Genomic DNA, 14905 nt, shown 5'->3' on the forward strand with positions numbered 1-14905 from the left:
GAGGAGAGGAGAGGAGAGGAGAGGAGAGGAGAGGAGAGGAGAGGAGAGGAGTAGTCAAGAGTTCACAAAATGACTAGAAGTGTAAAAAGCACTTCCAAAAGTGCCTGAGACCTCAAAGGAGTTCAGCTTCTTGAGATGAAATGTTTGAAATGGGTTGGGATTAAATACCTGTCTTTACTGGCCTGGGCCTAAGTGCCTCAGTCACTTTTACAGGCAGGAGTTAGATTCCTAAACCTCTTCTCAGCCTTTGAATATCTCACCCTACACTTCCTTCATTGCAGATCCTGAAGTGACAGTCACCATTTTAAAGGCTGAGCTAGAGTTTAGGAAAGGGAACAAAGTGTACTGTAGCAGAGTTTGACAATAAATATTAGCAATTACGTGCACCTTAAGTAAGTCCAGAGCATTCTGCTGCTGATGGAAAAGACAGTGGATGTACCAGCTCGGCAGGGGTAAAACCCTGGGTGGTTTGACTCTTCTCCTCAGGTGGAGGCAAGTGCAGAAAGTGGATCAGCTCAGGTGAAGCACTGAACTAAGCAAGCTGCACAGCTCCTAGTGCCAAGAAAAGAAATCCTGATTTTCACGGGCATTTGCTGTCTCTCAGCTCCTATGCTATGCCCATTACCATGCTGAGTACTTCCCAGGTGCATTTAAAAACAAAACCACCATCTCTCCTAATTGTGCTGCTATTGTGTAGGAGTAATATGCTTGGTTTCACTACAGACTATCATCATTACTATCACTGTCAAGAAATTACCAGAGGAAAGCTAAGTTAAAAAATGGGCTTTGCATTTAGTTCAGGCCCTAGCATGAACTAGGTATCATTATCAGCTCTTGCAGAAGTGGTTGCCGAAACTTAGATCCATTTCCTGGGAATATTGTATATTTCTTGTGCTAATGAGTCTTCCATGTTGCTTAACAACTCAATTATTCTGGTCAAGCACAGTTGTCACAAGAGGTCATGTTTCTAAAAGGTTCTTGTTAGTTTGGGCCAATGTCACGGAGGACTTGGAATAGTCTAAGAAAGAACTTAAAGTGTTTGGTAGGAGTGGGAGGTGGGGAACTGCAAGATTTTTTAATTGTGTACACCAAAACTATGCCACTGAGCAGATGGGCTATTTCTGTTCACATTAAGTGGAACTTTTCCAGGCTTTTTGGTGTTAGCCCTTGCTATAGCTCACAGCATTTAAGTCGCCTAGGAATCTCAGGGGCATTGCAAGAAGCAATAGGCTGAAACATCGATTTCTTGTCCAAGCAGAGGCAGACATGTGCCGTGTCTGTTTGACCATCTGATGCCAACATGGAATCTACAAAGAGCTCGAAGCATTGAACAAAAGTTACATCTGAGGAGTAAACACCTGCCAGTAGTGGAGGGTGCACTTGAAGTTGTAAATTGCCCGTCCTGCTTGGGTTCAGCTTCACCCGACTACTGGTCATCTATATGGTGAGTCAGGGAGAGAATGGGGAGAATGTTGGTTTTGTTGTTTGCTAAGGGAGAAGTAAAGTAAAGCATCATCCAAATATTACTGGTGTTGAAACTCAAATTTTGAGGAGTGATGGACTGGAATTTACTAAAGATAAGTAAGACCTATAAGATGAGGGAGCTTTGTGGATGTCTGAAGAAGGTGGAGCTGTCACCCAGCACAGTTCCGTGGGCTTGGTCAGATTCGGAGAAGCAGTCACTGAAAAGCATTCCACTTCCCCCACAGCCCTTTAGAGGTGGGATGCTGGGGGGCTCCAGGAGCAAGAGCAGTACCAGTGTAGGCAGGGAGGCAGCACAGCTTCAGGGGTGCTCCTGTGTCACCTAACTGGCAGCACAGGTTAACAAGGCAGTGCTGACAGGAGACTGGACGACGGGGTTTGAAGAAGAAGAAGAAGGAGGTACTTCAGAAAAGTGCAGGGCACACGAGTGAAGAGAGTCAGACATCCCAGCAAGAATGGTTGTCTCCCTACCTGACTTCTGGCCTGATATTTGCCCAAGAGGGAAGTGGGATGATGACAGCTGAGAGATGAGGACAACTTTGTGTTTTGTTAGACTCCTCAATAGCTTCTTTCAAAACACGTTTTAGGTAATACCCTGTGATATTGCTAATGCACAGTGGTGGTTTCTATGACTGCCATATACTTCACGGTGGGAGTAGATTTTTCTGAATACAGCTTTATGCACATACCTCATTACTTGACAGAAGCCCTAAGGAAAGCAGAAAGAAACAATGCTTTTTGTGGCAGCAGAGGCAGGAAGGGAAAAAGTCTATGAAATCTATTTTTTTAGTCTCTACTAGACAGTCCTTCATTCAACAGTGACAGCAGGAAATAAAACAGTAGAGCAAAGACTTTCCTGTGAGAGTTTTTCTGGCAGGTGCCTAACTGATCGCAGTGTTATTTGAGTGCTCCATTAAAAATAAGAGGGAGAGAAAATCAACTCATCTGGGTCTAGGTAAAGACTAAAGAAGTTGAATAAGATTGACCCAGTCTAAGGATTAAGTGCCTCGAGTTGGGATGATCCAATGAAATTGTAAGATGGCAAATTTGAAATCAACCAGACAAAACATATTTTCAAACAACATGGATTAGTCCATAGAGTTTGTTGCCAAAATGTTCTAAGCACAGCAGGGTTCAAAAGCATACTGGACGTATATGTGAACAACAAAAATTATACTAAATAATAAAAGTAAAGAAAACCAAGACTTTTTATACAACCCTCTGTTTCAAAGATGTGGACAAAATGTCCCTTCACAAGCTCCTGAAAGGCTCTTTGCACTTTTCTGCAAAACACCTGGTAATCAGTGCTGCCCAAGCCAAGATATAGGACTGGAAGGATCACTGGCTTGATTTCTCCATTCCTGTTTTCCTAAATGTGAGATGGAAACAGACGGCTTGCTGTCTTTATATTTACAGTTCTTTGTCTCTCTGCTTCATCCGTCATTATTCAGCTGTTCCTGTTCCATATGTTACCATACTGGAAAAGCAAGGCACATTAACTCAGACTTGTGAGTTTCATTATTACCTGACTTTCGTCCCAGCCAGTAAGAAATATATGGTAACTTAGAAAATCATTTTTCCCTTTTTCAGCCATTTTTGTTTCCAAATGGAACAGAAGATCAGCAAACCACTCAAATGCTGATGGGTCTCGACAAATCCAGTAAAAATAAACCTGTCAGATAAAAGTAGAGATTTAACAAGAAGCAAACTTTCAATAAAACTTCCTAATGATTGGCTGAACTCATTAACCACATAGTGTGTGACTCTTTGCCACTGTAAATTTAAACATAATTACACATCATTTTGATGATGTAGTTTCTATCTTTTAAAAATTTCATTTTCTTCTTAAACATTGAGTGAATATATTAATGTGTTAGTGAAGATAGGCAATGTACAAGTTTCCCATCCCCCCTGCCAGTGCACCTCAACTTTGACTTATAATACTTAACCCTGCATTTCTTGCAAACAACTTGATTATTCTTTGAAATTTTGGATTTATTTTCAGTTATGTTTAAAATGGAATTTTGGTTTCATTCAGCACTGAAGCAAGGAATTCCTGTTTCTCAAGACCTTATGCCATAGGTTAACAGTTGATGTGGTCAAAAGATACAGCTATGTTCTTCAAGTCCGATACTCTGTATAAAACAGGCTACAGAACACCCCTAGAAAAACATGAAACTAATTTTAAAGTTGCTGAAGGGGTAAAATGAACCACTATCCCATGATTGGTTTTCTGTTGGTTGAAAACCTCTCTGTGAAAAATGTACACAGTTTTTCTCATCCAGATTTCTCTAGCTTCATCTTCCATATGCTGGATCTTGTTTTAGTTGTCTATTGGATTGGAGAGCCTGTTATTAAAGTTTTGTTCCTCAGGTAGAAATTAGAGGCTGGGATCAAGTCATCCTATAATCCTCTCCATGGTAAACCAAATATTCCTGGGATCTGTCACTGAGAGGCTAATTTTCCATCCTTTAATCATTCCTATGGCTTATTTCTGTCTATTCCTCCTCTACTGCAGTCAGTCACAAACAGAGCAGAGAGTTTGTTTAAAAAAAAAAAAGCTAATTTATTAGGATCTTGGCATAGGGTGATGCTTGTGTAGGGAATAAAATCTTTCGAACAAGATGGTTAGTCACTGTCCATATGATGATGAGAGTTTCTATTTCAAGAGTCCTTGCTGTGGCATCTTCAGCTGGATCAGGTGAGACTCCCCAAACCCCTTTTTCTGCTCAGTTCCTATAGCCAGCTGGCCCAGGGATCGTTGTGACCACTCCAGCATGTGCATGATCTATTGTGATCTATTGTGATCTATTGTCTTAACTACATACAAAGCATCTTCTAACTAATTAACTATGTATAAAAAACTGTCCTGTGTGACCACTTCTGCAGGAACAGTTTCTGCTGAGCATTTGCAAATGTCTTATCCGTGTACAAGTTAATCAATTTTGCAGCAGGAACCGCCTGCGGAGTCTCAGAACTGGTGAGATTCCCCTCCCAGGATTTTAATCAACGCACTGAGACATACAGTTGGCCTAGGCAGAGCAGGAGCTGCCTTAGGGAGTCTTCAGGACAGTTGGAAATTCCCACCTGGAAACTTCCTCCACCAATGCTGAGCTGCGAAGGGGGTTGGGGGTACAGCCCATCCCCTGGTTTCAGCTCAGCCCCTTGTCTCGAGCCGGTCCAGCTGTGTGGATGACTAGACTGGGAGTTCCCGCACCACCCAGGGGATGAATGTTTGAAGTTCCCTGGGTGTCTGCCCAGGCACTGCCTTGATGCCTGGCTGAACTACAATTATAAGACAAATCTGACTGCAATTCTTATAACTCGAGTTCTGTAGCTCTTGCCACACAATCCATCATTACTTTTGAACAGAGGGCACCAGACCTCGAATGGGCCTCTGTGGGCAATGTAATTTTGAGTGTAATTATTTTTATAGTGCCTCCGAAGAAATAATTTACAAACAAGGAGGAAGCCTAAAAATACACAATTTTAGATGAAAAAGGAACAGCATTGAGGACAATGTATAAGCTTATAACAAAGGGATGGTTGGAACATGTTTTATTGTGACTGTGATTTTTATTTTGTTGCAAAATCCCTTAATTTCCTCCAACCCATCTCTCTTTGTGCTCACCAGCCCCTCTGTCTTTTATTATACCTCAATATCAAAGGTAATCTGGAAGGTCTGTCCCCAGGGCAATCATTGTGGGAGCTCTGATGATTTGGAAATTGTAGCCCTTTTCCATAGGATCAATGAGATAAAGATGCATATTAGACACTTCTGAAGTGAAAAATCAGAGGAGAAACCAGAAAGCTATAAAGAGATTTCCCGAAGATTTAATATGCTAGGTTGTCAGACTTCTGGTAAGATGGTGAGAGAAAAATGTGGTAACACCATGCTTCGCTGGAGATTTGGTGAAAGAGACTAACAGTAATTTGAGATGTTTCCTAGACCTGAGTGTACTGTAAGGGACCATCTGTGGTTTCTGTAAGAAATATAAATGAAGTATGATCCCAGGAAACAGAGAAAAAGCATTCAGGGTTAAGTGGGGTATTTTTACAGCCTAGGAATAGGACTGTCTGCAGAACTTTAGTACCAACCATCTTGGCTGTTTGCGTTTTCCCCTTCTGTTTCAATGTTTTGCCTTAAATATAACTTCATTGCTTTACAGAAGGGTTGTTGCTGATTTACATTGGCATTGGTTATGAGGAAAAAGCAAGCCCACTGACTTTATAGCATTTCATTTTTGTGACCAACAGCAGCATTATTTTAAATTACAGAAACTGGACAAGATTTATAGCCTTAACCTTTATGTAGTTTTTTGTGTCTGAATCCTGAAGTCCCCGCTTGTTCGACATCCTCAGCACCTCGAAAATCAGGCCACTGAGTGTTGTCAGTCTGTATCACACCTTGGCTGTTGATTTGTAGTGAGAAATCTCTTCCCCCAGCCTCTGCTTGATCATCTTATTTCTCAAGTCCTTCCAGCAGTTCATTTTATGGAAATGTATATTTAGTACACGTGTGTGGAGAGGAGGCATGTGCTTCTAAATGAATAATGAATTGTGCATGGGGTGGCAACTGGGAGCATGTGGGCAGGACTGGGAGCCAAGCACATTCAGGGAAGGAGGAAGAAAAGCTAGCCGATGAGTTGAGATGACGTGGTCTTGGAAATGGGGGACTGGTTTCCAGAATATCAGGCTATGGAGCTTGAAGGAGTGCTTTTAGCTGGTTGCAGACCTAGCTGGCGTGGTAACAGCCAGTCCAGCTAAATTGGGTCAAGCCACCTCTGGCACAGTCCTCTCGAGAAAGGATGTAGCTTTCTGAAGCTGCAGAAATTCCTTAAACTCATTCCTGGTGCAGTTCCACTGAAGTGGTACCCATTGCACTGCCTCTAATTTTCACGTTAGAGGTGGAAAGCATTTGGTAATGAAGAAAGACTGTCATTATAAGAATTATTTTTGGTTACGATTATAATCTTAGAAAGAAAAGGGATAGTGAAGAAGGATGACCTATGGGTAAAAGGTCTCCTTTCAAAGAGGACTTCTAGTATAATATGTTAAAATAAATGGTGTTTACAAAGAAGTCTTCCTTTCTTTACACTGACTGCCCATAGCATAGCACAACATATTACATGTGTAATTAAAATACAATAAATGCACAGTAAAATTAATCCTTATTAAAACTGTAGAATAAAGCCAGCATCAGTCCATTTCTATAATTAAACAATTATTCTGAATCCTATATTTTTTTCTTGTAAGCCTCATACTATTAACTGACTGCAATTACTTAGGACCCTTAAAAATCTGTTTTAGATTTATATTTCATTAGTCTCCACCCACCCTACCCCCATCAACTATATTCATCAGCTTGATGGCTTGCCCAAGTAAACTGTCTTAAATTTTCCAAGTGCTCTTTTTGCAAATTGAGTTAGATGCAGTATTGCTATTAATCAGATCTGTAATGCAGGATTTTGAGTAGTCAGTTATTTCTGTAATACTCTGCTCCCTTGCAATGCATACATATTTATCATTCAGTTTCCCACATCCTGAGTTCTGTACAACAGACAAGAGCAAGAGCTCCGATACCTCTTTCCTGTAAGGTGAAAGAACATACTTTGTAAATCAGCTTCCATCATGTGGAAAGTCAATAATTATCTGTTGATGACCACCCATCTGTTTCTCCCTGCTCACTGAAGACAGAGGTGGAGCTGCAGCTCTGGGCAAAGCCAGCTTTTCACCAAAGGGGTGTAAAAGGTGATGAAGCAGGGGATGCCCAGGGAGGCACCTTCATCCCTGACTCTTGCTGCTCCCTCTTAGACGTGATTAGTCCCTGCAAAAGCCTCTTACACCTGCAGCTGGGCACCTCCCTGCAAAACCCTAGTCCTTCCTGCTCCTGAGTATACCACACCACCTGTGGGCTGTAGCGTACCAAAAAATATCAGAGATCTTCCTCAGCCTGATTAACTGATCCAGTGGGCCACTACAGGTAAGACGCAGCAGTGCCTGCAGCCCGGGGCGTGCGGGGGACTGGGGTTTGGCAGCCTGCACGAGGCACTGACTTAGAGCTAGGGTGGCAGCAAGCAGCCTTTCATATAAATGCAGGACAAGGCTCGAATTCTTACCCCTAAATTTGAAGCAAGAGGCCTAAACTGTTCTCAAACACCTCAGAAAGATGGTTACGTTTGACAGCAAAAAGAGCCCAGGTTTTTAGGTCTTCGGGAGAAGATATTTTGCAGAGAAGGCTGTGGGCTGGAGTACAGCTTGAAGCAGAAGGTTACCTCAGGCAGGGACAGTCAGTCTCAAAGCAAATGGAAAAGGGTGTTTTTGTTTTCCTCACTGTATGTAGCTGAACTTATTGCCACAACTTGCCGTGGCTGTCAAAGGTCTGCATGGGTTCAAAAAGCAATTAGACAAATTCATGGAAGAAAAATCTACTAAGGGGTATTAAACACAGAGATGCAGCTCTTGTGTCAAGACATTACCAAACTGCAAGTTGCTTAAAGGCGAGAAGGTGTCCACTGAAGACGTATCGCCATATGATGTTGTGGTCTGTATACTTTTCCCTAGGCATTCATGAACAGCCACTGTTGGGAGACAGGACATTGGGCTAGATGGATCTTTGGTGATACCCAGTAGGACCTTTCTTATGTCCTTATGTAGGGTAAAAGAGAAAATGGATGTTTGCTAATATTATCATCTGATGGATCAGTACAATTTTATCCATTTCAGCAGCAATTGATCTGAAAAATGAGACCACTAATATGAAAAAAAGATCATTTTATGCATAACTAAATCCAGTAGAAACTTTCTAGCCATGACTAGTAGTAGGGCCCTTCCTCATCGCAAAAAATGATAGGGAAATGAAGGCTCTAAGGCTATTTAATTGTGAAGAATCAATTAGGTAAATGTGTACTCCTTTTGATTTGCTGGGTTTTTTAAATTATACAGCTGCAGACATTATGGAAGCTATGAGTATTTATATCTCAACCGTATGTGGGCAACACTAAGAAATATTAGTTCAATAAGCGTAATGATAGCTGTACTCAAATCAAAACGAAGTTGTTAAAAAAAGAAAAACCTCTTATTTATTTCCTTAATAGACATTTCTATGGTACTCATCATGGCAGAAAGAGAGTGCTGAATACTTTGAGGAAGATTAAATTATTTGTAATTATACCACAAGTGGAAGCTTTTAACCAATGGAAAAAAAATGTGGAGCTGCCCTGAGATTAATCGTTCTCACTAAGATGACTGCTAAATTTTTTAAGCAATGCTGTGAACTTCCCCAGCACCTTTCATCCAGGCTTTCAAAATATTTTACAAACACCGATGGAGTTTAGCCTCATAACGCCTGTGAAAAATAAGCATCACTATTCCCACTGCACCAGTAAGGAAGCCAAGATATAGAGAAAGGACATATAGAAATCATGATACTTTTGTATTTCACAGGAATTCAGAAAACCATGGCAGAAGGCACCATGCACTTATCTTTGCAAGCACACTTACCCAAGATTCAACCTAAGCTATGGATAAACACCCTGAGATATACTGTACTGTCAATACATAGTTAAATTCTGTTCTTTTCCCCTTAAGATAACAACAGCAATGACAATAATAACAATTTTACTTGTATACATATAGAATATACATAGTATACATATGTAACGTGTATATACATATATGTAGCTCTCCTTCCAGTGGAAAAGATAATTCTGGTACAATGGTAGTGTTTGCAAATACACTTCTTCTCACATCTAGCACATATTTTCATTTTTATTTCCCTCCCTTCTCAGTGCTCTTTCTGCCTCAAAGATCCCTCCTGGCAATTTGAACCTGTCCGCAACTCCTCAGTTACTAAAATCCCAGATGCTTTTTCAGTGGCAGCTTGTCATTAAGATGCCAGTTTTAACACTCTTTCATTTAAAAAGATCAGCCCCTTGGTCCTGCCATCAGCTGCATATGTACTGACCCTCTCAGCGATCTGTCCACTCCAATGCAATTTCAACATCTGTCTTTAAATGTGAAATGTTGAACAGTTCCTGATTCAGCTTCTGCATTGGAAAATGAGCTAAAAGAAGCTCTAAGGTCCACAAGCTACCACTTGCCATGATGGATAGGGAAGAGAATGTTTAATGCTGATTTTTTTCTCTGTTACCTTCTTATCCCTCACCCTACTTCACCCATTATCTCTTCTTCACCTATGCTCCCTCAGTGCTGCCTCACATATCCTTAGCAGAAGATGTATAACAGGTTAGCAGATCAAGAGTGTGTTAACTTAATTGGTGCCTTCCATGCCTCACAGACCCCAGCATATTTTTTCAACAAAATAATTAAAGTGGTTTGAGGCAGTAATATGCCTCTTGATATATGCACCTCATCCAGAGCTTAAATGCCTTTTTTTATTCCTTCTATGCTGGCTAATATCCTGATTTTGCAAAGTGAGAAAAGCAGCTAATGGTTGCTGAATGCAGCACTCTGGCCCAGGACACGCAGCCAAAGGGCACTCATGGAACCTGCATGAGTGCAGTTCCTGGACAAGGAACAAGTGCTGCCCTTCACTTCTGTCCGAGACGACCTTGCAAATTTTTTTTTTTTGTAGGAAAGAGGACAAATGTCTCCTCTAGCTCTCTAACTATCTGTCTAGCTATGAAAGACATTCCACGTTTATATCCAGTTGCTATTGAAAATCTGATTCTTCAGCTTTTACTAAAAACACTGCGGCTAGGGATACCTTCTTTCTCTGGAAATGACAGTGAATTCAAGAGACTCCACCCCACAACAGCTCCTGAGGCAGCTGCAAAGCAAGCGACTGCTTCTAAGCGGGAGTTAAAGCACTCGAGTGAGTCTCTAGCTCTGAATTGTCTCTCTAACCTGGCAAAATAGGCTCATCTGTGGAACTTTCTGATGGAGTGATAAACTTTCCCACCTACCTTCTGCAGCGCCAGTACTGTGTTAGGGTTGCAGCATTTGTACCAAACAGATTTTAAAATAGAGGCAAACGGCGTGACTCCGATTCCTGCTGCAATGCACACACTCACTCGGTAGTGAAAGACGTCTGTGGTTGCAGATCCGTATGGTCCGTCCACGGCCACTCTACAGCAACGAGACATTTAGTCAAGGGTCAGCAACGTATAAAATGACAGAAAGGTTAAAATTTTTTGGGCTACGTATTTTCAAAACTGAACTTCTGTTAAAATAAAAGAGAAAAGGCATGTCTAAACTGGCACACAAATTACCCATACAAACACATTTAATTTTCAGTGGGTGCCATTTAATAGCAAAGCAACTGTTTTTTCTGAAATGAGGGAACAAGAGCACCCATGTGGGTTTGGGGCCTGGCCATCTATTTAAGCATGCAATTGCAATTTTCTGGCTTTCTGAAATGTGATTAGTCATGTAATTGCATGTCCAAATTTAGCTGTGGAATTTGCATATTTAATTATGAATTACTGAAAAGCATCCTGTTTTAGAGCTTTATTTTCTATATTGTATATATCAAAGTAAAGAGGAAGAGATTATATTAATCATTTTGAAAAGCTCTCTTTCTATATGTGTTAAAGTAATAAAAGAGAAAGCAAGAAAGAGGTCATCATATGTAAGCAAACTACTATTTTCTCAGCTCTTTCTGAAAAACCAATATTTCAGAAATACATTTTTTGCAATAATAGTGTACCCAGTATCTGACATAAAGGCAAAATGTGTAAGGAGAAACGCTTGTTTATGTTACTGCCTCCTATAATCAATGTTGCTGATGCTGAGGCATTCATTTTGGTCAAAATTAGAGATGAAAAAGATTATTAAATAATCAGATTTATTCCTCTAGCGACATGGAATGTAAATACACACAGTACTTTGGAGTGCTCTGTCCAGTCTGTCTTTAAATAACATAAGTGCTCTGGAAGATGGTTTCACTATCTAACACCCAGTCCTTAGGAAAAATGAGATTTTTCCTTCTTTCAGATCTTCTACTGTTTTGTGCTCTTTATTGCATGAATCATCTTTAAAATTCCGCTTAAATACTACAAACAAATATGCAGACATAGGAAGAATGAAATGTTTTAACAGGAAAAGAAAGGGGGATCACCAAGCAATGATACACAGAAATGTAGGGACACAACGTATCTGAAACCCTATTGTTGCTTTCTCAGAGTGTACCTGAAGTCCTATTTTCCCTTTCATTTGTACTTGTCACATGGTTCATTTTTATTTCAATATTCCAAATGCTCTGCAAGTGCGGTAGTAAATGCAACAGCTACTCAGGGATAACTTTTGGAATTCTGGCCTCAGATATAAATAAGATACATTTTTTTTAATATGTATTGTTTTTCAGATTATTGCCCAGCCCTGTACTTCTTGAGCGCTCAAAACTTCCTGTAAAATATGGTTAATTTAGGGTATATGTGTAAAGTGCCTAAGAACTGCTTTCAGGTAAGCTTTCTATGTAGTTCAATGTGGGCTTGGGAGCAATTCTCATTATTGTTAGTAGATTGAGAAAAAAACTATCTGGAAGGAATTTCAAGAGATTCTTTAATCTGCCTCTGTGCCACAAGACAGGATCAATCATTTCTGAATCATTCCTTACAGAGATTTGTCTTGTCAGTCTGCTCCTAAATCCTCAGGTGACAGAGATCCCATCATTGGTTTGAATGCCTTGCTCAGCCATAGCTAGAGAGCTTCACCAAATACAAAGACTCAGAGAAGTAGGGAGGAGGAAGCGGAGAAAGAGCAACTGAGCTATACAACCCATTCACTTCCTCTAGAGGGTGGAGGAAGGTAGGAAGATAGTAAAGAAAGTGACAAAAAATACTACATTTGCATTTGCCAAGGGAGGAGTAGAAAATAGGGCTATAGACTGTTTCTAGCTGTGGCCTGGATTGTCCATATTCTTTGTGTCCATCTACACAATTTCATTAGAAAGAAGCATTACACTTTTGGGGAAGGCAGGGGAAGTATTTAGTTTTGGAAAAGTAACATTAGCAGGTTCTTGTATTATTTTTAGAATTGAAACATTTGCTGATCAGCATGATTATGTACTACTCCTGACTGTGAGAGAAGTTAGATTTTGGGACAATGTGCTAAAACAGCAATTAAGTGAGCCAAAATCCCGAAGAGGCGTAATATGGAACTTGATTATTTTCACAGGAATAGTCTATTCTATGGTCTTATCTCTCACATTGTCCAGAAATCACAACTAACTGTCTTTGCTACCTGTATAAATGCACGTACATTTTATTTTAGTCTTCCTTTATTAATTACAATATACATATTTTATTTTTAGAACCTTACCTTATCATTCAGTTGCTACATGGCTGCTGTCTTCTGCTCAGTTTCTGCTATATGTTATTTTTTAATATAGTCACCAATTTGGTGTTTATCTTTAGATATTGAAACCTGTGAAAAAGACTTGTTTTTTGCTTTATTGTTAGCTTAAATATTGAAATATTCTTTTTAATATATTGCAAGAAAGCAACTGAATGATGGCATTAGGCACCCTAACGAGATTAAAAAGAGGAGTCTTTATATGTGACAGCGCTGTTAATTTCAACCCTGCATTGTGGCCAGCAACGTTTGATAACATTTTTCTCTTTCTCATTCTTTACACTGGCTGTCAATCACTTCGGACAATTTTTGCTCCAGTTCTGCTGAAACGCCATACTTCTCATTCCAGTTGCCTTTAACAAAGGCACGGCATTAATTTCTAATTCTTATTAACTGATACAATGCAAAGACTGGACCAGACTTTCTTCTCTGCCCGCCACGTTCTAGTATGCCTCCGTAGCTCAATGGTGTCTGTAAGCTTTCTAGGAGAATGTTCTTTAGCATCCAAGTCCCATTAAATTACATAAATGTAGTTAAACAAGTGCCTTTTGCTGTTCAGCTTTACTAGAACTCCCTCATCAAAAGCAATTTTCCAGGGGCAAAATTGTCCCTTCAGTCCCAGGCCCTTCACACTCCACCGCAATTGAAATGATCCTGTGCCGGGCTCTTCTTTGCTGAAAATCTCCGCTATGCCTGCAAGGAGCTACATGGTTTGAATCCATTACATATAGAGCCAGATGCTTAGCTGGTGTAAGTCAGGATGGCCCCATTAACTTCAGCGGAGCCCTGCTGACTTGCAACAACGAAGCACCAAACTTTTGCTTGGATTAAGATGCCACAGATACAGAATTTGAATGCCAATAACCTTTATAAAGTAGAGCAGGGTTTGGACACTGGAGACAGCATTGAGGGAGACTGCTGGAATGAAGTAACGTTCAGGCAGAAGTGTCTGGGGCCACAAAATATCTAAGTAACTGAAAGGAAAAAGCTGGAAGTTTGGATGGCAGGTGATGGGTGCCATCAGAGCGTAAGCATACAGGCACAAAGCTAGCAGATAGCTTCCAGTGTCATTTCAACTCAGTTCTCAAGCACCTATCTGTTGAAATAGATATCTTTAGGTGTAGAGGCAGATGATATAGATACAGAGATTTAGATGATAGTGACAGAGATACAGATATTGATATGGACTTTAAATCTTGGATTAGTCATCACGTCTTCTTGGTAGCTGTTGGCCTAAGTTCATGACTAAATCTTGGATTAGTCATCACATCTTCTTGGTAGCTGTTGGCCCAAGTTCATGACTGTGTTATTTGCGGGTTTTTTAGCGTAATGGCATATTTGTGCATCCAGAACTATGATCTAATACTGTATCATAAAGAAAACACACAAAATTAATTAAAGTTAAAATGTTAACATTTATTTTAAAATGTAGAATTAACATTTTAAAATGTATTGTTTGTTATTCAAACCTTGGTAACATCCACAATTCCTTGAAAGCTTTTTCCTCAGCTCCAAAGGCCTTGAAGAGGGCTGCAGTCCAATCCCCGACGACCCGTATGTGAATGCTGAAGAAGTCCTCCTCGGGAGCTGAGGTGAGGGTGAAAGGGTGCCACTCCAGCTGTGAGACAGATGGGCACTGTAGAAAGATATATTGACCAGGTCCCATTTTAAAGTCACGTTTCTTCATGTGAAGCTCAAGGACTCCAGAGGAATGCATCACCACCTAAACAATAATAAAAGGACCTGTTTTATTTTCCTTCAGAAGAGTAACTGTTTGTTTCCATTAGGTTACAGGTGACTTTGCAATCATAGAATCATAGAATCATACATGAAGCCCCCGTCAACCCAACACCACCATGCCCACTAAACCATGTCCCCCCGTCCCCACCCCCACCATGCCCACTAAACCATGTCCCTAAGCGCCTCATCTACTCGTCTTTTATATACCTCCAGGGATGGGGACTCCACCACTTCCCTGGGCAGCCTGTTCCAATGTTGAACCACTCTTTCAGTAAAGAAATTTTTCCTTACATCCAATCTAAACCTCCCCTGGCGCAACTTGAGGCCATTTCCTCTCGTCCTATTGCTAGTTACTTGGGAGAAGAGA

General features: G+C 40.5%; 1 protein-coding gene across 1 annotated transcript in view; it reads right to left on the bottom strand.

The window, feature by feature from the left end:
* Window positions 1–14905, bottom strand: part of NOX3 (NADPH oxidase 3) — a 46869-nt gene that overhangs the window by 4073 nt on the left and 27891 nt on the right. Inside the window, exons 9-11 of the mRNA XM_009281432.1 lie at window positions 14268–14521; window positions 10410–10572; window positions 3008–3154 (exon numbers count right to left, since the gene is read on the bottom strand). Coding sequence (XP_009279707.1) covers window positions 3008–3154; window positions 10410–10572; window positions 14268–14521 — 564 coding nt within the window. The remainder of the gene's footprint in view (window positions 1–3007; window positions 3155–10409; window positions 10573–14267; window positions 14522–14905) is intronic.

The sequence above is a fragment of the Aptenodytes forsteri genome, unplaced genomic scaffold (genome assembly GCF_000699145.1).
Source record: "Aptenodytes forsteri isolate BGI_AS27 unplaced genomic scaffold, ASM69914v1 Scaffold82, whole genome shotgun sequence".
Taxonomy (NCBI): domain Eukaryota; kingdom Metazoa; phylum Chordata; class Aves; order Sphenisciformes; family Spheniscidae; genus Aptenodytes; species Aptenodytes forsteri.